Here is a 25094-nt window from a genome sequence, read left to right on the forward strand (position 1 = left end):
CGTCGCATTCTGCATGATGTCTTCTTTTGACTGAAATCTGGTCCCTTTCAGGGGCATTTTCAGCTTGGGGGAAAAGCCAGAAGTCACACGGAGCCATGTCAGGAGAGTAGGGAGCCTGAGGAATCACAGGTGTGTTGTGTTTGGCCAGGAAACTCCACATCAAATGTGAAGAATGGGCAGGTGCATTATCGTGATGGAGCTGCCAATTACCCGCTGCCCATAGGTCTGGCCGTTTGCGTCTCACAGCATTACAAAGGCGACGCAGAACCTCTTGGTAGTACCCCTTGGTGTTTCGACGATCCTGCATCACCAGGGTCCTCACTTGATCAGTGACGATGTTGAGGGCCTACCAGAATGTGCCTACCTCCTCACTGATGTGCGGCCATCTCTGAAGCAGTTGTACCACTTCATTATCTGTGTGGTGCCTATTGCTTCGTCCCCGAAGGCCTGTTGAATCTTGCGGATCATTTCCACTTGGGAATCGCCAAGCTTTACACAAAATTTAATGCAGTAGCGTTGTTCAACTTTTTCTGTCATTTTGTCAAAAATGAAAATCGGACGACGCTCACTTACATTTCCTCACTCATCGGCGGTCTGCCGGCGACTGACAGTTTCTGTAGGCGGGGAAAAAAGTTCAAGCATGCGCATTAGGGTCGCCTACATACGTTCACCAAACCATGCCTCCCTAGCTTTATTTGTTTACGCAAGAAAAATTAAGGTCTGATACTTTTTGAACAGCCCTCGTATATAGGGAAGGAAGGTGGAACTACAATTGTAATAGGAAAGTAATACAATAAAGGTAAAAACATTAATGGCAGCCTCATAAAGACTAGTTTGTACCTATAATAAAGGCTAATTTATAGCTGTAATTGCATCTAAAGTTAATTCATGATTTTAACTCTGAAAAGCCTCATTAAAAAGGAAACTTTTAAGGGTGCTTTTGAATTTATCTAGTTGTACTTCTTCTCTTATGAATGATGGGAGTGATTCCATGTTTGCGGCATTGTTACTGAGATGTCAGCTCTTCTAATAATGATAATTTTTAAAGAAGGAATAAACAGGAGATTATGATCTGCAGATCTTAGGGCTCTGTTTACTAAGCTGCGGTAGCATTTTTAGCGCGCACTAACCCCTGCGCTACTCGTAAAAACTAATGCCAGCTCTATGGAGGTGTTAGCGTCTAGCGGGCACGGCACTGTAGCGCGTGCTAAAACCGCTAGCGCAGCTTAGTCAAAGGAGTCCTTAGTATTCTTGAAGGGGCATAAGGTATGAATAGTCTGTCAAGAAAAATAGGTTGGGTTGACTGACGGATCTTAAATGTATGTGGAGCTAATTTAAATGTTATTCTGTAGGGAGTCGGTAACCAGTGTGCATTTTTCAAGAGGGGTGTAACACAATGCAGTTAATAAAAACATAAAAAGAATGCGCCATTTTACTGACTTTAACAGAGGGAAAGGACAGTTTGTACGTACGAATGGTTCTACAACCCAAAAATCTTGAAAAATTTAAGGACAATGGAAGCAAAGAATCAAAGAGTCCATGTATAATTTTAAATACTATACAAGCACATTTGAACTGGAATCTAAAACAAAACGATGGGATAGGGTAATAAAGTAAAAGGAGCAGGGGAAGAATGTACTGTTTTGTTTACAACTTTGGGGTGGGTGGGAGGGGGTCAGTGATCACTGAGGGAGTGTGTGGGGGTCATGCGTCATTCCAGTGATCATCTGTTCAGTTTGGGCACCTTTTGGCACTTATTTATGTTAAAAAACAGGTCTAGGCCCAAACGTTCAAGCTGTGCCCTGGACATATTCTTAAATGTTTGATTATGGCAGAAAAAAGCCCACCTTAGTCCCGCCCACACCTCCAACATATACTCTTGAGATTTAGACAAACTGCAGATGAACAGAAAATAGGTTTTGAAATTGAGCCCAAAAGTGTTACATTCAGGAACCCTCTCCTATCTCTTTGCTCATCATTCCCTACATTCTCCCTTGTGCTCTTTGTTCTGCCTCCATTAAAATTGTCCATTTCCCCTGTCTACTGCCCCTGATTAGATTCTACTCACCATTCAGTTTTTTGTTTTTGACATGCCCCTTTTCTTTGAAGCTCCTTCCCTTTGGCGTTCGGATTGAGCTATCTTTCCCAAAATTTAGGTCTGCCCTGAAGACACACCTTTTCTCTCTGGCCTTCCTCTCGGAATCATAAAGCAGTTTAGATCACACCACCCTCGCCCGCCAGTCAAACTTTGTCTCCTTCCCTGAGCTTTGGCCCACATCTAGAGGGCCTTTACGCATGTGTGGACATTGATGCGATGCCATCACACTCAAAATGGGACTCCACCCACCAAAACAACTTCTGGGCTTTCAAGCATAGAGGAGTATTCTTGGTGTCCACCTGGCGATTGACATAGGCTACCGCCATTGGGTTGTCCAAGAAAACTTGCACCACTCTGTTCTGCAGCACACTTCCAAATGCCTGGAGTGCCAGGTGGATGGCTCGAAGTTCCAAGCGATTGATTGACCACTACCTCTGAGAAGGGGATCAACATCCCTGAACTGGACACCCTTCGTTATGTGCACCCCAGCTGTATGGGCTGACATCTATTGACAGGATCACCCATGAGATGTGAAGGGGAACTCCTCTGGCTAAAGACTGAGGCTCCAACCACTAGGCCAAACTGTGACGAGCCGCCGCCATACGAGGCGGCTACTGCTGCAGCGCATCCCTCTGTGGACATCATCGGGAAAGAAGTGCATTCTGGAGCGAATGCAAGTGCACCCTTACCCAGGGATCCACATCCATAGTCAAAGCCATTGATCCCAACACCTGCAAGTAATGCTAGTGTTGGAGCTGTCTCTCTCTGAAGCTCCTATATCTGGCACAGGAGCTTCGCTCTGCGGGCTTCCAGGAGGAACATCTTGTTCTCCTTTTTGTCAAACCAGATTCCTAGATATTCCAAGATCTGTGTTGGTTTCAGGTGGCTTTTCTGAAAGTTGACCACCCAGCCCAGCTTCTGCAGTAGTTGAATCACTCTTTGCACAGCCATTTTGCCTTTGGATTCGGACACCAAAAATAACTCCAAAAAAGTGCTGCACAAGATACTAAATAGCAACACAAAAAGCAGTAAAAGGTCTAATGGACTTTCAGAGTGACCCGCTCTGTCTAAAGCACTGAAATTTTCATATAACAATATCATAAATAGATATAGAAGGGATCCTCAGTGTGAGGGAAAAGCGAAGGGAGAGAATTCTCCAGCGCTTACACACATTGGTGAAGATTACATAACCTACACCTGCACACACCATCACTGAATCCCTTCCGTGTGCTCAAATCAATCAAGTAAGAAAAGTAATAAAGTGATAATAATAATAAATCACAATCTTTGATGCTAAAGTAAAGACAGAGCAGAGCGCTCCGAAAGTCCCCCAGACGACTCCTAGAACAAAAAGAGGACTTAGCTTGAAGGCATGGTCCGGAGAGTTGAAAACACTGGCGGGAGTACAAAACCCACTGCCGAATCAGGATTCGGACAGACAGTCATCCAGATACAGATGTACTTGTATACTTACTCTGTGTAGGTGTGTTGCAACTACCACAATCACCTTGGTGAAGGTGCATGGTGCCATGGCCAGCCTGAAGGGCAAGGCCACGAACTGTAAATGTTGCTTCAGCACATGGAATCACAAGAACTTCCTGTGCTCCGGAAAAAATGGGAATGTGCAGATAGGCCTCCATTAAATCCAGTGAAGTGAGAAATTCCCCAGTTGCCACCGAAGCAACTACCGATCTCACTATCTCCATCTGGAAACGTGCTATCTTGAAGACCGCATTGACCAGCAGCAGGAGGTTATTAAACCCTATGAAGGGAGCAAGACTCAGGCAACTGGTGTTGGAACCAACAAGGGATCAGGCAATACTGGACCTGATACTTACCAATGGAGAAAGTGTCACAGAGGTCTCGGTGGGCAACACATTGGCCTCCAGTGTCCACAACATGGTATGGTTCAGTCTCAGGAAAGGTTTCACTAAATCTACTACACTGACCAAGGTCCTCAAATTCAAGGACACAAATTTCAAAGAAATGGGAGACTTCGTTCATCAGGCGCTACAAAGCCAAGCAGAAACCGATAACGTGGAAGAAATGTGGTCGACTTTGAAAGCAACCATACAAGAAGCAACAAACCGCTATGTTAAATCAGTAAGTAAACGGCGAAGGAACAATAAGCCACAGTGGTTTACTGCGGAGATATCAGACCTCATCAAGGAGAAGAAAAAAGCATTCATCTCTTACAAACAATCGGGGAAGCAGGACTCTAGAGCAGACTACCTGACCAAATCAAAAGCCGTCAAAACAGCAGTCAGGGAGGCTAAATTCCACATGGAGGAGTCTCTAGCAAAGAACATCCAGAAGGGAGATAAATCCTTCTTCAGGTATATCAGTGATAGAAGAAAAAACTCAGGCGGGATTGTACGTCTTAGGAATCCAGACGGAGACTATGTGGAAAAGGATTTGGAAAAAGCCCAACTATTAAATTAATACTTCTGCTCAGTCTTCACCCGAGAAGTGCCGGGGCTCGGCCCTCAGCTACAGACAAGGGTTGGCTCAGTTGACCCATTTAGTAACTTTGAGTTTACGCCCAGCAGTGTCTGTCAAAGCTCAAGGTTAACAAAGCAATGGGGCCGGACAACCTGCACCCCAGGGTGCTTAGGGAGCTGAGTGATGTCTTGGTGGAGCCACTGTCCGCACTCTTCAACCTCTCCCTTAGTACAGGCAGCGTCCCGTTGGACTGGAGGACGGCTAACGTCATTCCACTCCACAAGAAAGGCTCAAAGATGGAGACAGCAAACTACAGACCAGCGAGTCTAACATCGATAGTGAGCAAACTAAGGGAAACTCTAATCAAACAACAATTGGATAAGATCCTGGATGACGAGAATCTACGGGATCCCCGACAACATGGATTTACTAAGGGGAGATCATGCCAATCCAACCTGATCAGCTTCTTTGATTGGGTGACGGGGAAGCTGGATATTGGGGAGTCCCTGGACATCGTGTACCTGGACTTTAGCAAAGCATTCGATAGCGTACCACACCGCAGGTTGCTGAGCAAGTTGAGTTCTATAGGATTAGGTGACACATTGACGCAATGGGTTGGGAACTGGCTTGGAGGTAGGCTCCAAAGGATGGTGGTGAACGGCACCACCTCCGAAATGACGGAGGTGATTAGTGGAGTATCACAGGGCTCAGTCTTGGGCCAGTCCTATTCAACATCTTTATAAGAGACTTGGCAGAAGGGCTTCGAGGTAAAATAACATTATTCGCCGATGACGCCAAACTAAGTAATGTAGTGAGCAAATGCACAACAGACGAAGATTCAATGACTGACAACATGATGCACAACCTACTCCTACTGGAGCGATGGTCTAGGACATGGTAACTCAACTTCAATGCCAAAAAATGCAAAGTTATGCACCTGGGCAGCCAAAATCCATGCAAGTCTTATACCCTTAATGGCGAGATCCTAGCAAAAACGGTAGCAGAACGAGACTTGGGGGTAATCGTCAGTGAGGACATGAAGTCTGCCAATCAAGTGGAGCAGGCTTCGTCCAAGGCAAGACAAATCATGGGCTGCATACAAAGGGGTTTTCGTCAGTCGTAAGGCGGAAGTCATTATGCCATTGTATAGATCCATGGTGAGGCCCCACCTGGAATACTGTGTGCAATTCTGGAGGCCGCATTATCGCAAGGCTGAGACTGGAGTCGGTGCAGAGAATGGCCACCCGGATGGTCTCGGGACTCAAGGATCTTCCATACGAAGAACGGCTTGACAAATTACAGCTATACTCGCTCGAGGAGCGCAGAGAGAGGGGAGACATGATCGAGACGTTCAAGTATCTTACGGGCCGCATCGAGGCGGAGGAAGATATCTTCTTTTTCAAGGGTCCCACGACAACAAGAGGGCATCCGTGGAAAATCAGGGGCGGGAAACTACGAGGTGACACAAGGAAATTCTTTTTCACTGAAAGAGTGGTTGATCGCTGGAATAGTCTTCCACTACAGGTGATTGAGGCCAGCAGCGTGCCTGATTTTAAGGCCAAATGGGATCGGCACATGGGATCTATTCACAGGGCAAAGGTAGGGGAGGGACATTAGGGTGGGCAGACTAGATGGGCCGTGACCCTTATCTGCCGTCTATTTCTATGTTTCTATGACCACCTTGAGGTCTAGAATTGGCTTCCAGTCTTCTGAGCCTCTTTTGAGCACTATGAAGTATATCCAATATCTGCCGGAACCCAAGTCATCCTCTGGTACAGGCTCTATGGCTTCCAGTACTAGCAGCCTTTCTACTGTTGCTTGGACTCTGACCGCTTTTTTTGGCTTCCTAGTCGGAGAGTCCAGAAAGAGGTCCAGGAGGAACGAAAGAACTCGAGCTTGTACCCCTTCTGTATAATCTCCAGCACCCAGTGGTCTGTAGTGATCTCTGCCCATGCTTCCCAACAGGCTGATAACCTTCCTCCAAGAAGTAGAAGCCCAGCTGATGGCTTGGCATCATAACTGCTTCTTGAGAGCTGTTGTGGAGCAGGATCCCAAAGATTGGGAGTGCCTGCCCCCTCCTAATCTATGTCTCGAGCTTTGAAATAATCTCTGGCCCAAAGGCCCTCCCGAGAACTGGCAATATTGCCTTGATGCCCAAGTATTATTTCACCCTGAACCCTTAGGGGTTCAAGGTCTGCTGTCCGGTAAGGTCTTCGGCTTGTGATCCTGCACACTGGCCATAAGATCATCCAGACCTTTCCCAAAGATTAATTGTCCTTTAAATGGTAATTTATTTAAAGTGACCTGGGAGGAGTGCCCACTATCTGATCCACAGCATTCTGCGGGCGTAAATGGAATAAGCAGACATTTTGTTCACAACTTTGAATGAGACAGTCAGCATGGGTTCAGCTGAGAGAGGTCTTGCCTCACCAATTTGCTTGACTTATTTGAAGGTGTGAATAAACATGGATAAAGGTGAGCCAGTTGATGTAGTGTATCTAGATTTCCCAGAAAGCTTTTGATAAAGTTCCTCAAGAGAGGATCCTGAGAAAATTAAAGAGCCATGGGATAAGAGGCAATGTTCAACTGTGGATTAAGAATTAGTTATCAGACAGAAAACAAAAGGTAGGATTAAATGGCCAATTTTCTCAATGGAGGAGGGTAAATAGTGGTGTGCCGCAAGAATCTGTACTGGGATCGGAGCTATTTAACTTATTTATAAATGATCTGGAAATTGGAGCTACGAGTGAGGTGATTAAATTTGCAGACTGTGAAAAACTGCAGGAACACCTTAGGAAATTGGGAGACTGGGCGTCCAAATGACAGATGAAATTTAATGTGGACAAATGCAAAGTGATGCACATTGGGAAGTATATCCAAATCATAGCTACCAGATGCTAGGGTCCAACTTGGGGGTCAGCGTTCAAGAAAAATATCTGGGTGTCATCATGAACAATACGCTGAAACCTTGCCCAATATGTGGTGGCGGCCAAGAAAGCAAACAAAATTAGAAAACGGTGGTAAACAAGACTAAGAATGTTATAATCCCTCTGTATCACTGAGGTGTGACCTCAGCTTGAGTACTGTGTTCAGTTCTGGTCTTATCTCAAAAAAGATATAGCGGCACTAGAAAAGGTTCAAAGAAAAGTAATCAAGACGATAAAGGGGATGGAACTCCTCGTATGAGGAAAGACTAAAGAGGTTAGGCCTCTTCAGCTTGGAAAACAGACGGCTGTTACAAAAAGCTAGGGCCCTCTTTTACTAACTAAGCCACAGCAGAGGTTTCTTTGCAGCCTGGAGCACCAAATGCTTCAACCCTGCTCTGATGCTCATAAGAATTCTATGAGCATCACAGCATTTAGTGCTCCATGCCGTCGTAGAAACCTCTACTGTGGCTTAGTAAAAAAGGGCCTAAGTTTTTAAGTTTCTTAAATACAGCCCGCTCAGCACATAATTGTAATTGCCAGGGAAGTGCATTCCAGAATTTTACTCCAGCAACAGAAAGCACTGAAGCTTTGAGAGTAGTATAATGCAATCTTACCCCCCTATCTTCATTGAGAGTTACATATTACCTCAAACTTATTCCAAGTTTATTAAGCAATTTGATTTATCGCCTTTTCAAAATTCAAGGCGATGTACAGATAAATAAAAATTTTTGGTAACATACTTACAATTATTAAATAAAACAAACGATTATCTTAAATACACATATTACAGTACATTTAGAGGGTATTTCTTCCAATTATAGTGAAACAAAAGGAAAGTTATTTAATGGTTACATTCAGTATTAAAATCATTAATTAAAATCTTTAATTCAGGGGAAAAACAATAGGAAGGGAGACGAAGACTAAACTAAACTAAACTAAACTAAACCTTAGGTTTGTATACCGCATCATCTCCGCAAGCGCAGAGCTCGGCACGGTTTACAGAGGTTGAGAGGAAAGGAACTACAAAGATGGATATAGGAGAGGGAATAAGAAGTTAGGGAGGGAACAAGGTACTAGAGAACGGGGGGGTGATTAGATTTTTGAAAAGAGCCAAGTTTTCAGGTGTTTACGGAAGGATTGGAAGGAGCTAACATTTATCCCAGGACAAGCAGGCAGCATATTCTTAACGTATGGGTGACGTCACCGACGGAGCCCCGGTACGGACCTTTTTAACTAGAAAGTTCTAGTTGGCCGCACCGCGCATGCGCGAGTGCCTTCCCGCCCGACGGAGGAGTGCGTGGTCTCCAGTTTCTTCGTTTCCGCGGAGCGAAGAAGACGCATGTGGTTTCAACGGCTGTTGAACACTCCTTTTTTGCCTTCCCGCTCGCGTTATTTCTGCTTTTTTCTGCTTTTTTCCTTCGGGTTTTCTGTTTTCTTTCTAATCTAAAAAAAAACAACAAAAAACTTTATTTTTTCCTTTATTTTTCAACCGGCCCCGGCGGGGCCTGTTGCCATCATACAAGCCTCCGGCTTTGATTTCGCTGAGGCCGTATTTCCCTTCATGCCCCCTCAGCCGGGTTTTAAGAAGTGCCAGCGGTGTGCACGCCCGATTTCCCTTTCGGACCCACACAACTGGTGCCTACAGTGCTTGGGTCCGGAACATCGGGCTGACACCTGCACCCGCTGCGCGACTCTTCAAAAACGCACACTTAAAAATAGACAAATCCAGCAGAATCTCCTCTTCGGCACCGGTTCTGCTATGGATCCGACCCCGACGTCGACGGCACCGCCGAAATCGGCACCGTCAACATCGACACCACCTGATCCCTCTGCGGGGTCGATGGCGCCAGGTAAGCCGGCTAAGAAGCCTTCCACTTCCCTCGAGCGCCCTCCAGCCACGGCGGTGACACCGGTCCTTCCGACGTCCCGCAAGTCCCGTAAGCGCTCCGCTCCGATAACGGTGAGTGCCTCTTCATCGGCCTCCTCATCACCGGAGCGTAGAGCGGCACCTATGGTACCGAAGAAAAGTAAAACGGTACCGGTGCCCCCATTGGAGGACCGTATCTCGGCCATCCTCCAGACCAAATTACAGGAACAGCTACAGCACCAGCTTCAGGAACTACTTCCAACCCTGCTGGCACCACTCCTTCCGGTACCGGTCCGGCCCGAGCCTCGCACCACTACGCCAGTGGCCACCCCCTCGGTACCGATGAACACTTCGATGCCGGTCTTATCGGCACAGCCTACACTACAGACCTGCACGGCGGAGGACCCCTCCCGACCCCAGGATCGACATCGATCGTCTCGGGACCGGGATCGGCACCACTCCTCCCGGGACAGAGATCGGCACCGGTCTTCATCTCCCGGCACCGTATCCATGAGATCTGGCAAGTCCCTTTCTAAAACCCGCCATGCTGAGCCGGCCATCAGGGACCCTGACTTATGGGAGCAATCCCCACTCGGTACCGAGGAGGATGCCTCTTCCACTGATGAGGAACCCTCCATGGCTGAATCCACCTCCAAACCCGAGCAGTCCTCATTTACAAAATTCCTTCGGGAGATGTCTGGGGCTCTCTCCATCCCACTTGAGTCCGACTCCAAGAAGTCCCAGGCCTTTCTAGAAGCCTTGGACTTCGATCAACCCCCCAAGGAATTTCTCAAACTCCCCGTCCATGATATTCTACGGGAGACGTTTTATAAAAACTTGGAGAATCCCCTTACTGTTCCAGGTGCCCCTAAGAAACTGGACAGTTTATACCGGGTCATCCCTATCCCAGGATTTGATAAACCCCAGTTGCCACATGAGAGCCTCCTGGTAGAATCCACTCTCAAAAAATCTCATGGTTCCAGTGTCTATGCCTCCACCCCTCCTGGCAGGGAGGGTAAAACAATGGATAAATTTGGAAAGCGCCTGTACCAGAATGCCATGCTGGCTAGCAGAGCCAACAATTACTCATTTCATTTTTCTTTTTACATGAAATATCTGGTACAACAACTTTCTGCTCTGCAAAAGTATATCCCTGAACGCAAGGTTCCATTGTTCCAGCAACAAATTTCCACCCTCCTTCAGCTTAGTAAGTTCATGGTACGCTCAATCTATGACTCCTTCGAGCTCTCCTCCCGAGCCTCTGCTTTGGCAATTGCCATGCGACGCCTTGCCTGGCTGAGGGTATCTGACCTGGATGTGAACCACCAAGACCGCCTTGCCAACGCGCCCTGCCTTGGTGATGAACTTTTTGGGGAGTCTCTGGATACCACCACACAAAAACTTTCGGCTCATGAGACGAGATGGGACACCCTCATTAAGCCTAAAAAGAAGACCCCGCCGACACGACCATACAGACCTCAGTCTTCTTACCAACGTCGTTTTTCTGCTAGGCCACTTAATCCTCCTCAACAGCAATCTCGTCGGCCTCGCCAACAACAACAACACTCTCAGGCTCGCTCGCAATCTCATCAGACAGCTAAGCCTCTCCCTCAAACTAAGCCTCCTCAGCCCTTTTGACTCCTTCCTCCAGGGCATAGCCAGTCTCCAACCCTCGCTGCCTCTGCCTCAACCTATCGGGGGCCACCTCACCATCTTTCTACGACGCTGGGAGGCCATCACATCAGACCTGTGGGTTCTAAACATCATCCGTCACGGATACTCACTAAGGTTCCAGACTCTTCCTCCAGACCATCCTCCCGTAGAGTCTGCTTCTCACTCCTCCCAAACTCCACTCCTCCTCAGGGAGGTCCAATCCCTCCTCCTTCTCAATGCCATCGAAGAAGTTCCACCAGACCAAAGAGGTCAGGGATTTTACTCCCGCTACTTCTTGGTACCCAAAGAAACAGGGGATCTTCGTCCTATCCTCGACCTCAGGAACCTCAACAAGTGTTTGGTCAAGGAAAAGTTCAGGATGCTCTCCCTTGCCACACTTTATCCTCTTCTGTCTCAACACGACTGGCTATGTTCCCTGGACCTCAAGGAGGCCTACACTCACATCCCAATCCATCAGGCTTCACGTCGCTACCTCCGATTCCAGATACTGAATCACCACTATCAGTACAAAGTGCTACCCTTTGGTCTCGCATCATCACCCAGGGTGTTCACCAAGTGCCTGATCGTGGTAGCGGCCTGTCTCAGGTCCCACAACCTACAAGTGTTCCCCTACTTGGACGATTGGTTGGTGAAAGCAACAACCTCTCCACTTGTGCTGCAATCAACTCACCACACCATCTCTTTCCTCCATCTCTTGGGGTTCGAGATCAATTATCCCAAGTCGCATCTGCTTCCCACGCAGCGCCTTCAGTTCATCGGAGCACTTCTCGATACCAACTTCATGAGAGCGTTCCTTCCTGCCGACCGGCACCGGACACTGCTTCACCTCTGTCGACAGGTGCTCCTCCAACCATCCATCCCTGCTCGCCAGATGATGATTCTTCTGGGTCACATGGCCTCGTCAGTCCATGTAGTTCCTCTGGCGCGACTCCATCTGAGGATACCGCAATGGACCCTCGCCAACCAATGGTCACAGACCAGGGATCCTCTTTCTCATCCCATCTCTGTGACATCGTCTCTTCAGCGATCTCTTCAATGGTGGTTGAACTCCTCAAATCTTTCCAGGGGCCTCCTTTTGCATCCACCCCCTCATTCCATGATCATCACCACAGATGCCTCCCCCTATGCATGGGGAGCTCACATAGGGGATTTACGCACCCAGGGACTCTGGACCCCTCAGGAGCGTCAACATCATATCAATTTCCTGGAACTCAGAGCCATGTTTTATGCTCTCAAGGCCTTCCAGCACCTTCTCTATCCTCAGGTTCTTCTCCTGTGCACGGACAACCAGGTCGCCATGTACTACATCAACAAGCAAGGCGGCACCGGATCTCGTCTCCTTTGTCAGGAGGCCCTCCGAATTTGGACCTGGGCCACAGCCCACAATCTTTATCTCAAAGCGGTCTATATCCAGGGCGAACAGAACTCCCTGGCCGACCAGCTCAGCCGCATCCTTCAACCTCACGAGTGGACCCTGGATCCTCCCACTCTCCACTCCATCTTTGCTCGCTGGGGCACTCCGCAGGTGGACCTCTTTGCAGCTCCTCACAACCATCAGCTGCCCCAGTTCTGCTCCAGACTCTTCTCTCCACATCGTCTGGCCCCGGATGCATTCCTACTCGACTGGACGGATCGGTTCCTCTATGCCTTCCCTCCACTTCCTCTGATGTTGCGGACCCTGTTCAAACTCCGCAAGGACAGAGCCACCATGATTCTCATCGCCCCTCGGTGGCCCAGGCAACACTGGTTCTCCCTCCTACTCCAACTCAGCTCCAGGGAGCCCATTCCTCTTCCTGTATTTCCTTCTCTGCTTACGCAGCAACGTCAGTCTCTGCTACATCCCAATCTGTCTTCCCTCCACCTGACAGCTTGGTTTCTCTCGGGCTGACCTCTCCAGGAAACCTGTCTCAGCCTGTCCGTCGCATTTTGGATGCCTCCAGGAAACCCTCCACGCTCCAATGTTACCATCAGAAATGGACCCGGTTCTCCTCTTGGTGCCTCCTGCATCATCACAATCCCACCTCATTGGCGGTGGAGACTGTACTGGACTATTTGCTCTCTCTGTCTAACGCTGGCCTCAAGTCTACCTCGATCAGAGTCCACCTCAGTGCCATCACTGCTTTTCACGAGCCTATCCTTGGAAAACCCCTCACGGCTCATCCTCTGGTTTCCCGGTTCATGAGAGGCCTCTTCAATATCAAACCACCTCTTCAGCCTCCCCCGGTCGTCTGGGACCTCAATGTGGTTTTGTCAGCCCTCATGAAACCCCCCTTTGAGCCTCTTGCTACTACCTCGCTCAAACTTCTCACATGGAAGGTGCTTTTCCTCATTGCCATCACCTCTGCCAGGAGGGTTAGTGAGCTACATGCACTGGTCGCCGATCCACCGTTCACTGTCTTTCACCATGACAAGGTGGTTCTGCGTACCCATCCAAAATTCCTTCCTAAGGTGGTTTCAGCCTTTCACCTCAACCAGTCCATCGTGTTGCCTGTCTTCTTCCCAAAACCCCATTCTCATCCTGGGGAACAGGCTCTTCACACGCTGGATTGTAAGCGTGCCCTGGCGTACTACCTTGACCGTACCAGGGCTCACCGCTCCTCTCCTCAACTCTTTCTGACCTTCGATCCTAACCGTCGGGGTCACCCTGTATCTAAACGAACGCTGTCCAATTGGCTTGCTGCCTGTATTGCGTTCTGTTATGCTCGGGCCGGCCTGTCACTGGAAGGAGCTGTCACGGCCCATAAAGTCAGGGCTATGGCTGCCTCTGTGGCTTTCCTCCGTTCCACGCCCATTGAGGAAATCTGCAAGGCGGCCACTTGGTCTTCAGTTCACACTTTCACTACTCACTACTGTCTGGATGCCTTCTCCAGACGGGATGGGCACTTTGGTCAATCTGTGTTACAAAATTTATTTTCCTAATGGCCAACCATCCCTCCTCCCTCTCTGTTAGCTTAGAGGTCACCCATACGTTAAGAATATGCTGCCTGCTTGTCCTGGGATAAAGCACAGTTACTTACCGTAACAGGTGTTATCCAGGGACAGCAGGCAGATATTCTTACGACCCACCCACCTCCCCGGGTTGGCTTCTTAGCTGGCTTATCCTAACTGGAGACCACGCACTCCTCCGTCGGGCGGGAAGGCACTCGCGCATGCGCGGTGCGGCCAACTAGAACTTTCTAGTTAAAAAGGTCCGTACCGGGGCTCCGTCGGTGACGTCACCCATACGTTAAGAATATCTGCCTGCTGTCCCTGGATAACACCTGTTACGGTAAGTAACTGTGCTTTCTGAGCGGGGATGAGAGGTTGTTCCAGAGTTCTGTGGTTCTAAAAGGGAGGGATGTTCCAAGTTTTCCAGCGCGGGATATACCTTTTGTAGATGGGAAAGATAGTTTCAGTTTTTGGGAGGATCTAGAGGAGAGTGGGTTAGAAGAATTCCAAAGGAGTGGGATAACGGGGGGTAGGATGCCATGTAGAATCTTGAAGGCTAAGCAGGCACATTTATAGAAGACAATTGACCTATTAAATTAAGAATGCGAAGAAAAAAAAAATTAATCATTAAAGGCATCTATAAATAGAAAACTTAAATTGTGCCAGGTTTTTTTCCTGTCTTAGGTACAGTGGAAGGTTGTTCCAAGATTGAGGGGCTGTTATAGAAAAGATTGTGTTACGCCTTGTGTTAATAACTTTTAGTGAAGGAATTACTAATAGGTGTTGGTCTTGAGATCTAAGAGATCTAGAGGTAGTGTAAGGTATTAAAAGTCTAAATATAAAGGCTGGAGTTTTATGTTCTAAAGCTTATTATTGATATAATAATAACAACTTTATTTTTATATACCGCCATACCACAAACAGTTCTAAGCGGTTTATAAGGGAAGAGACTGTAAACAGACAACAACATTACAGAGAACTTTCGAAATTACATTGGCATGTTAAGTTTAGTCAGTTTTTCCATTTTTAACTGTATCCTATAATTGTAACCATTCATTCTGAGTGAGGGCCCATCCACGTTTTGGGGGTTTTGCTATTACACATCTTGCTGACAAATAAAGAGATTTCTTTCATTGGATAGACAAGGGGTTGTGTACCATCCTAATACTGTTGTCTCTAGTGTAATGGGAAATTTAGTATTTATGATTTTTAAAATTTTAGTGTGTGAACTGAGCCCCAGAAATTTTTAATGAATACAGTCCCACCGCGTATGATTAAATGTTCTTCATACTGACAACTGTATTGAGATATTGTCCTTCTTTAAATTTCTATGTGCTCGTGTTTAAGGTACTGTACTTAGATTTATTTATTTTTATTTTTTTTTTGGGGGGGGAAGAGTTCAATCTTGTTACAGTGACCAAAGGTTGGAATAGATACAAAGAAAGGAGAAGAAAGACAGCAAGAATGCAGAGAAGGGGACAGATACTGGAGATATAAGGTTGAAAGCAGAGAAACTAGCAACAGCAGGACCAGTTTATTCTATTGTTTCCAAGTTCCGTTTCGATTCTGGAATACCTAGCTATGATCATCACAAAACATTCAGATGGAAAGCATCGTTGAGAGAGAAAAAAAAAGGTGATAAAACCAGAGTGAGGCTTGAAACGCACTGAGAAGCTATCGGAGGACCAGAATGAGGCTAGAAATTCCACGAGGAATACTATTGGAGCACTAGAATGAGGTTTGAAATTAACGCGAGAAACTATTGGTGCACCAGAATGAGGCTTGAGTTTCACAGTGTTCGGCAAGAGGTTTGAATTGATACTGAACCGGAAGCTGCATTCGTTACGCAGGAGATGACGTTTCAGTTGATGGTTGCTTAGTAACACAGCTGTGGCTTGTGATGCCCCTGACGTCCTCAGTTTAATCCGAATGTAAGGATCTATACGGTGCCCTAGTTCCTTTTCAGGACTGCGAATTGGTCAGGGATTCAAGGGTGTGCACGTGTTGCTGGTGATTCAAGGGTGTGCACGTCGCCTAAATCTGAGGTGAGAGGATAGTGAAAGAGATGCTATTTACTCCTAGGGTTACTGTATGGCTCAGATAAGTCACTCTTAACGTTACCCTTCTCCTCCACTGCCAATTCCAGACTTCGTTCCTTTCATCTAGTTGTCCCCTATGCCTGGAATAAATTACCTGAGTTTGTCCACCAAGCCCCTTCCCTTGTTTAAAAGCAGACTGAAAACCTACCTTTTTTATATAGCCTTCAATCTTTAGCCCTACTCCTCTGATGTCATAATGCCTCATTCCACCAATAAGAGCCAATCTCATTAGTGATGTCACATTGGCTTGATTGTCCTGTACTCCCCTCTGCCCTCCAACCCAGCCAGCAGATTAACCCTTCCCCTTAACTGTATCCATGACATCCTGTTTGTCTATCTTGGCTGTTTAGATTGTAAACTCTTTCAATTAGGGACTGTTTTCTTACTCTTTATGACTGTACAGTGCTGCGAAAACAAAAACAAAAAACAAACTGCAGACTCCTATATACGAGATGCAAGCAATGTTAATTATACCAAATATTTTATTTTATGCAGTTAAAAATACCACCTTATAACAAACCAAAGGACCTGACACTATCCGTGTTTCAGAAAACAATCCTTCCTCAGAGGTCCATGGTTGCTAAGGTATAAAATAAACCGCAATGAAAGGTATAAAACAACCGCCTGTATGGTATCCTTCTCCACTTAAAATGTGCGACGCAAAACTAGTAAAGCAAAAAGCTAGCTTTACTAGTTTTGCGTCGCACATTTTAAGTGGAGAAGGATACCATACAGGCGGTTGTTTATACCTTTCATTGCGATTTATTTTATACCTTAGCAACCATGGACCTCTGAGGAAGGATTGTTTTCTGAAACACGGATAGTGTCAGGTCCCTTGGTTTGTTATAAGGTGGTATTTTTAACTGCATAAAATAAAATATTTGGTATAATTAACATTGCCTGCATCTCGTACATAGGAGTTTGCAGTTTGTTTTTTGTTTTTGCTTTGGCTGGCGATACTGCAGTTTTCGTTGGATTCCTTTGTGTTGTCTGTACAGCGCTGCATGCATTTGGTAAGGCTATAGAAGTAATTAATAGTAGTAGTAGTAGAAAAAAGAGGATGAATTAAGACATCCCAGTTTTACTTCCAACGTTTATTTGCAGTGTTTTGCAATTACTTCTGACTGGTTTGGGGGTTTTTTAAGTCTTAGTTTATTTAAACCAGTAATAAAATGCAATATAAACAAATAACTGTGAACAGAAATAAGAGATGCATACATCACTGGAAAGAATTAGAATAGACATTAGGTCATGTGACTGTAGGGTCGACCATTTCTTGTTAAAAGAAATATAAGAGTTGGATTTTTTGACAATATAAAGCTTCTATCTGTAGAGCAAACAAATCTGGTTCCACCATTTGACATAGTTAACTTGTGAGAGGTCCATCCAAGATATTTTGTTTTTCCATCATCTTGGTCCCAGTTTCTGCTTTTGTCTAACTTCTACTAATTCTCTTTCCAGGCTTCGGGAATCCCTGTTCCATCCCCATGAGCCTAGGGGGGGGATCCCCACGGGAGTCCCATAAGCCTGGGGGGGATCCCTGCGGAAGTCCTGTAGACCTAGGGGAATCCCTGGGGAAGTCTGGCAATCCCCATTCCCCTGCAGACCTCTAGTGTAGGTGTACCCTTTTTTTTGTTGATAGATGCATTAATACAGCAATTTTTGTCATTGTCCTGCTTACCACAAAATGATAAATAACTTCTCTCTTGTTCCCTTCTTGGTTCCTTAGATTTAGAATTTTTACAGTTGAAAGCCTGTAACTATAGAAGACACCACACTGAAAGTACGGTACACGGAAGAGAGAGTTGACTGCCATGGTGTACAGTAAGTACCTGTGAGCTCTGTGCACTTGTTTTGTATTTTCTCATGGGTTGATGTTGGACCCAGAGGTAGGTTCCCGGGTCCAGGAGGGGAAAAGAGTCCCGGAAAGACCGCATGTGCAGTTGAAGGAGTGCCAGATTTCACAAAGGCTGAAGGAACAATGCATGCTGAATTTATTGTTCCCTGCGGAGAGAAGGGTATAATTTCTATTAGCTGGGCGGGGGCAAGGAAAATTAGTTATTGCTGATCTTTAGTTAATCAGGCCCTAAGTTTTCTGTAACCTGGATATTAAATGCAGAGCTCACTTTAACTTGTTGGAGTATAATTCACACGGTGTTTACTGTGGTTCAGGAATGAATGTGTATTTCAGACTGAGCTATCTGTATGCAATATGCTCCCCAGCTGAGCTGTATTTGCTTCATGCTAAGGGTACTGTTTCTAGTCAGTTCCCTTCTATAAAACTGATTTGAATATTTCCTGTGCAAACAGCATATGATTTCTTACAGATGGGTTGTGGAAGACATTTTCTTCTCTCTGTCCCCTTGTGTCTCTGGACAGTGCCCCCTCTACTCAGTCTTAACGTCTGAAGCAAATTGAGAAGATGTCTTTTCATCTGTTCTGTACTAGATTTTTTATTTTCAGGATTTAATTTGATATTTTTTGAGGCTTCCCTGTTTCTAAGAGGTTCCAATTAATCCTGGGACGTGCCCGGGAGAAGGGCCAGATGTTGGGGTCTGTAGATAGGAGGGCCACACTTTTAAAAAGAGCATCTGCCTGGCTGACCTGTTCTAACACTTGAAGCTCGGAAATAGGTTCCCTGGGAGTGGTACTTGCCCCTGCAGAGTCAAGTGCTAGAGCGCAGGCTGATTTGACCCCACAATTGGCCAGGAGGCTTAGCAGAGGTTGGCTGCGTGTCCTCCTCCCTCCTCCCCTGAAGAATTGTGGGGAGGAGCATGAGGGGTTGAATAAAAAGCCTGAAGAGACAAACTGCTGGAGCCACCCTTGCTTGACAGGCAGAAATTTGTTCTCTGTTTCCAGTTGCAGTGACAAGCTGATGCAAGCACATCACATGGCAGTTCTGTGAGTACTGCTCATTACTGTCTTTAGGAAAACCGGGGTGGATCTGAATTCAGCAAAACTAAGGGTTTCTGAAGTGCCCAAGAGTCCCCCACCTATAAAATCCTATTTTCATTAATGTTGAACTTTTGGTTTTGCTCCCATGGGTCAATTTTTGGCTAAAATGCTGCCGCCATGGCCATCTTGGATTTCCCAATTTTATTTCAAAAGCCTTCTTCTGCTTTAGATTGCCTCAATTTTTGTAAAAGTTGATTATTGTGGACTCCTCAGGTAGTTTAGATCCCACATCATGCCAAATTTGCACTGGATGGTAGGATAAGGGAGCATCCTTGTACCGTGTGCCATGAGGGGGAGGGGGCGAGAGCCATGGACTTAGCCCCCTTTGGTCACTTCATGGGTCAGAGGTACAGAAAGCTCAATTTCTGGGTTGTAAAGCCTTGTTAGAGCCTCTTAAACACGACTCAGAATTACCAGCAAAGCACTTGTGCAGACGCCCTGACCCTGAGAGGAGATGTGTGGTAGATCATCAGAGGTCCTCAGAGGTTCTAAGTCAGGCCTTTGACACTGATTTTGTGACTTTGATGTATGCAGCTTAACAGCAGCATAAAGGGTTGTCTGTGTGTCAGCCGATTAGCTCTCAGAGGGGTTTACCTTCACAAAGCAAGGTCTCGCTGCAACCGGTAGAACTACAGGAGCCAGAGACCTAATCGGAAAACAGCTAAGATGATCTGGGGTCGGATGCAATTCCATTGCTCTCCTACCATGCATTCTCCTTGGAAGATTCTAGTTCTCAGTTTGGGGCTGGTGACCAGGGATCAGTAACAGCCCTAGATCAGGGAGAGGATCAGACACTGTGCAGGCTATTTAAGCCCGACAGATTTAACTGAGGTTATTACTGTTTCTCTGTGGGAGCTGTATTTAGAGTCCCCGCAGGTTTCTGCTGCCCAGCTCTCACTGTTTAAGCAATACCAAATCACAGTCCACATGTTCAAACCAGGAGATTACCAGGATGATAACAGAGCATTGTGAGATGCTTGAGGGTCCTCTGACGGGGGTCAAAGCTTCTGATTTCCAGCAATTATTTACTCCACCTAAGGTAGATTCGCTGGTGGCTCACATTACTAAAAGAACTTCTATGCCTAGTGAAGGTGAAATAGTCCTGAAGAATTCTCAGGGTCACAGGGTGGATTTTGTCCTCAAACAGCAGTTTGATGCATTGGCATTAGCCTTTAAAGTTGTGGCTTTGGCTTCATTTGTGGTGGGGACCTGCCATAAGTTGCTATGCCAGAATCTGGCCACAGAGGAGGCAGGGTATCCTCTTGTGGTAATGACCAGGGTGGACTGTGTGGCGGACATTATTTATGATATACTCTAGTACAGACTTGGCCAGTAAACAGGCTCCTGCATGTGTTCCCCCTGTGGCCAATGATAGGCTGGGTCCTTTGCAGGGTAGTCACCTATCAAGGATTGGTAATCCTGATGGCCTCAGATTTACCACATAGTCCTTGGTATGTGGATCTAGTTCAACTGTCTCAGACTACCGCTGCATCAGGATCTTCTGTCCCAGGGGCCCATAGTCCTAGAGAATCCGGAAACTTTGAGCTTATGGAGTGGCTGTTGAGTGAGCAAACTTAGCACGAACAGGATATTCAGATATGGTTATTGCAGCACTTCTGCAATCGAAGAAGCCAGTGACTGTAACGACCTAAGTGTGGCATTTTTCTGGGCAGAGTCCAGGACAGTACCGCCTGGCGACCTATGCGAAAGTGTAGAAACGTTTTCAGCTCTGGTGTAAGGAGAAGCAGTTAGATCCCTCATGGGCTTCTATTTCTGAAGTCCTGTCCGTTCTGCAGCCACCATTTGCTGTGAAATCTCACTCTATCAGAAGTGTGGCATTTTTCTGGGCAGAGTCCAGGACAGTACCGCCTGATGAAATTTGTAAGGCAGCCACATGGTCTACCCTTCATACCTTTACAAAATTTTACAGAGCAGATGTGCCGACACAAATGGACGGGCCCTGCGGGTCCTCTGCTGGTTGCAGGCTCATCTGTCCAACCTTAGACTCAAGGGACTGCTCTGGTACGTCCTGTAAGGATTCATATGCTGTTTGCACAGAAAGGAAGGATTAGGTTCTTACCTTGATAATACTCTTTCCTGTAGAACAGCATATGATTCTTTATGCCCCGCCCTGTCGGATATCTGTTATACCTGCAAAGGCTTGTAGTCTTGGAAGAGTATCCAGTGGCTTGGCTTGTGGCAGCCAAGGAAGAGAAACGTAACCTTAGAAGAGGCGGCATATTAGTAATATGAATCAGAGAACAAATTCTTATCAAGTTATATTGAATTTCCAGACCTCAAATACCCAAGGCACTACTTAAATCATTTTTCATACCCTTGCTGGGGTGGTGAATTCATTATTGGTCTTGGTAAAGTGACATATGCTGGGAATATTTTTAGTTGTCTTTAATTTTAATCTCATTCAATAAATATAAAGTGCATTTAGTGCGTGTGCTGACAATTGTGGTTCCGTTGAAGTCATTTCAAATAAGTTAGGTGCATGAATACAAGGAGGCATAGCCCCTGATGAAACTGAGTGTGAAACGGTTGGGCAGCCGTCGGGCACAAAAGATAAGTGCCTTCCTTTCTTTAGCACTAAATGCACTTTATATTTATTGAATGAGATTAAAATTAAAGACAACTAAAAACATTCCCAGTATATGTCACTTTACCAAGACCATTGATGAATTTACCACCCCAGCAAGGGCATGAAAAATGATTTAAATAGTGCCTTGGGTATTTGAGATCTGGTTATTCAATATAACTAGATAAGAATGTGTTCTCTGATTCATATTAGTTTTTTATTTGAATAAATTTTCTACTTTCTTCAATTCAAGCATATTAGTAATGAAATCCATATCAACACATTTTGCCTTGCTAAGAGCTGTACAAGTGTTGATGCTGGTTGCACACAGGTAGGTGCTTTTTTTTGTTTCACCACTGTTCTTTGTTGCCCTGTTGGGTGGCTGTTTATTAACTCTTATTTACTATCGCAGAGCAGATCGAACTTATCTTATCTGGATTGGGGCGTTCCCCAAGCCCCCCTCAGAACTAACATTTTGTACTGTTCCCTTGACAACTGCTTGAGGAGGCACTTAGCTGTTTACCAGCATAACATAGGGATGTCTTGTAGAGTTAGGGGAAATCATGTGACTGTAACAATGTGATTGTAGCCTACAGAAGTGTATTGTCTAGCAAATGTTAGAGTTTTGTAAAATAGATATTTGAAATAGAATAGAACATGTCTACAAGGTCAGCTTGTCCTCAGTGAGCCTATTGTTCACTTCCTTCTATTGCTGACAGAGGTAAAACCAATAGCATGTGATGAGTTAAGCCATTACTTGTTGCTAAGGAAAAGTACTAATGAAGTATGATTAACTGGAAACCGTGTGACTTGAATAGAACCAATAGAATATTGCTGAAGTATGCAATTTGTAAATAGATTGTAATTGGAAGATGTACCAACTACATATGTTTAATAATGAATGAATTGATGATGTCATTGTCCCAATAAAATGGCCAGTCACTTGTTTTTCGAGGAGACTTTTGGCTGTCATCTTACCAGTTTCAGTAAGCGGTCAAAACTCTCCTCAAGGCCTTGAATATTTAAACTATACTTTTGTGTTAGATTTCTTCTTTGATCTCCTCTGAGATAGAAATCAAGAGCTGAGAAGTGTGTACTTTATCCACTTAAGGCTCCTTTTACTAAGATGCGTTAGCCATTTTAGCGCAGGCGTAATATTAAAACGCACTAAATGTTAACGCTTCTACGGGCACGTTAGCTTTTAGCGCATGTGTATATGTAGCACTAAAACGGCTAACGCATCTTCGTAAAAGGAGCCCTTATGTTTTTTTTGTCCAAACAGCCACTGGAGCTGTAGGAAGGGTAATCTCGTGGTTGTTGGGTTTTTTTAACTGCAGGAGCATGACTTTTTACCGTTCCCATGGGGCAGTAAAAAGTTTTTCTCCTGTAAATGCTCCAGAACTTTTCTGTTACCACGGGTCCCCATACCCATGCCATTCTCTAGCCTGTACCTTGCTGGCAGTGGTGCTTTTGGGGGAATATTCATTAGGAGATTCAGTGAAGACTTTTTCCATAGGGATAGCATGAGGTGAAAAAGTCTGTTTTTGATCAGATCCAAGTCTCACACAGGGGAGAATAATATTGCTTCTAACAGTTTTTTCTTGATAACTTGAGCCAAAGATTCTCTTCTAAAGTATAGTGGAAGATGGTGTGAGGTGAGGTCAAGCAAGTTGCTGTTCCTGATTACATAAGAAAAGTTTCTTCTTTTTAACAGTTACTGAAGATCTCATTAGACGACGTGCAGAACATAACAACTGTGAAATATTTTCACTTGAAGAAATCTCTTTGCATCAGCAAGAATTAGAAAGAATAGAACACATTGACAAATGGTGTCGAAACTTAAAAATAATATATCTTCAAAATAACCTCATTCCCAAAATTGGTAAGCTTTATTTGATATAATATAGATAGCTACATTTAAAACAAGTTGGTAGATAGCATAAGACTTTAATTTTTTTTTTTATTCTGAACAAACAAAATCAGTACAGTTGTCCAGCCATACATACTGTATAGACTCAGAAAAAGAGATTGGTTACTTCAGCTTTGTATAAGCGCCTCTTCATCCTCAGGTAAGCCATGAAAACCCCAGTCTCCCCTAATAAAATACTATCGTATATACTCATTTTTTCATATAACAACAAGTGTATTGTTATTACTTATTTTTGTACTTTACCTTATCCAAATATATTTTATATGTTATTTTTAAAGTTGGCATTTTCAAAAGATATTATTTTAATAATAGACACTTTCCTAATTACTAACCTAGGTGCTCTTTTACAAAATTATTCAGATAACATTGGCCACATTCCAATGGCAGCTGTGGTTTGTGGTCCATGGACAAATTTTGTTCTGATGTTCTTTGAGATTATTAAATTCTTTTTCAATGTCCTGCAATGCAATCTTTACATCTTGATGCACTAGTTGAATTTATTTTTTGATCTCCAACATCCACTCTTTGAAGGGTCATGTGGTCGTGCTGTTGGAGACAAAACTGGGCTCACCTGCCATGGCTAAGCCATCATCTTTACTGTGCCCCCTCTCATGGAGAATCTGACAGGCCTTGAGCATGCACAGATACACAATGCTCTTCCCCACCAGTAGCATTAGAGGCAGCATGCAGGCATTCCAGTAAGAAGAAAGCTGGACACTGCGGGCAGGCAGACGGAAAGGGAAGAGAAAGACATGCTGGTCACTGTGGGTGAGGGGGGGAGAAAGATGTGCCAGTCACCAAGGGGATAGGAAGTGACAGAGGCACCTGGAAAACATCTATAGACCTCTCCCTGCACTGCTTGAGTAGGTAAAAAGAAATGCTGGTCACAGTGAGGTGGGGGGGGGGGGAAGACATGACTGTCACTGTAGGGGAAGGAAGGAGGACCAGAAGTATGCCAACTCGACTATAAACCGATAGGCTCATAAATCTTGCCTAATTTCATTGAATACACACTTGATATTCCTTCATGCATCACTGTAAATACAACGTATCATATACCGTATTTTCATGCATATAACGTGCGCGTTATACACGATTTTACAAACCGTGCATAACCATGTGCGTTATACGCATGAGCACATTTTACAACTTTTTTTTACATAGTTCCTCCCCCCCGACGTCCGATTCACCCCGCAGGACCGCTCGCACCCCCACAGCCTCCCCACCCCCCCATCATGGAGAAGCTCCTACCGTTGTCCTGCTGCTTCCTCTGCCGGCGGTCCCGGCCCTTTTGTGAGCCTTGCGTCTGCGCTGCTTCCTCTTCCGGCGGTCCCGCCCTTTCTCTGACGTCGGAGAAAGGGCGGGACCGACGGAAGAGGAAGCAGGGCAGACGCAGGGCTCACAGAAGGGCCGGGACCGCCGGCAGAGGAAGCAGCAGGACAACGGTAGGAGCTTCTCCATGATGGGGGGGGGTGGGGAGGCTGTGGGGGTGCGAGCGGTCCTTCGAGGTGGGGGTACGAGTGCGAGTGCGAGCGGTCCTTCGGGGTGGGGGTGCGAGCGGTCCTGCGGGGGGGGGTGAATCGGACGTCA

General features: G+C 45.7%; 1 protein-coding gene across 5 annotated transcripts in view; it reads left to right on the forward strand.

The window, feature by feature from the left end:
• The first annotated feature begins 15756 nt into the window (after positions 1–15756).
• Positions 15757–25094, forward strand: part of LRRC6 (leucine rich repeat containing 6) — a 74020-nt gene continuing 64682 nt past the window's right edge. Inside the window, exons 1-4 of one of the 5 annotated variants that reach the window (XM_033933611.1) lie at positions 15760–15981; positions 17497–17649; positions 17765–17859; positions 23289–23456. In XM_033933611.1, the coding sequence (XP_033789502.1) occupies positions 17850–17859; positions 23289–23456 (178 nt within the window). In that variant the 5' untranslated portion in view covers positions 15760–15981; positions 17497–17649; positions 17765–17849. Of the gene's footprint in view, positions 15982–17496; positions 17650–17764; positions 17860–23288; positions 23457–25094 lie in introns of all 5 variants that reach the window. The other 4 variants (XM_033933615.1, XM_033933613.1, XM_033933612.1 and 1 more) reach the window with 4 other exon arrangements.

Source organism: Geotrypetes seraphini, chromosome 2 (assembly GCF_902459505.1).
Source record: "Geotrypetes seraphini chromosome 2, aGeoSer1.1, whole genome shotgun sequence".
Lineage (NCBI taxonomy): Eukaryota > Metazoa > Chordata > Amphibia > Gymnophiona > Dermophiidae > Geotrypetes > Geotrypetes seraphini.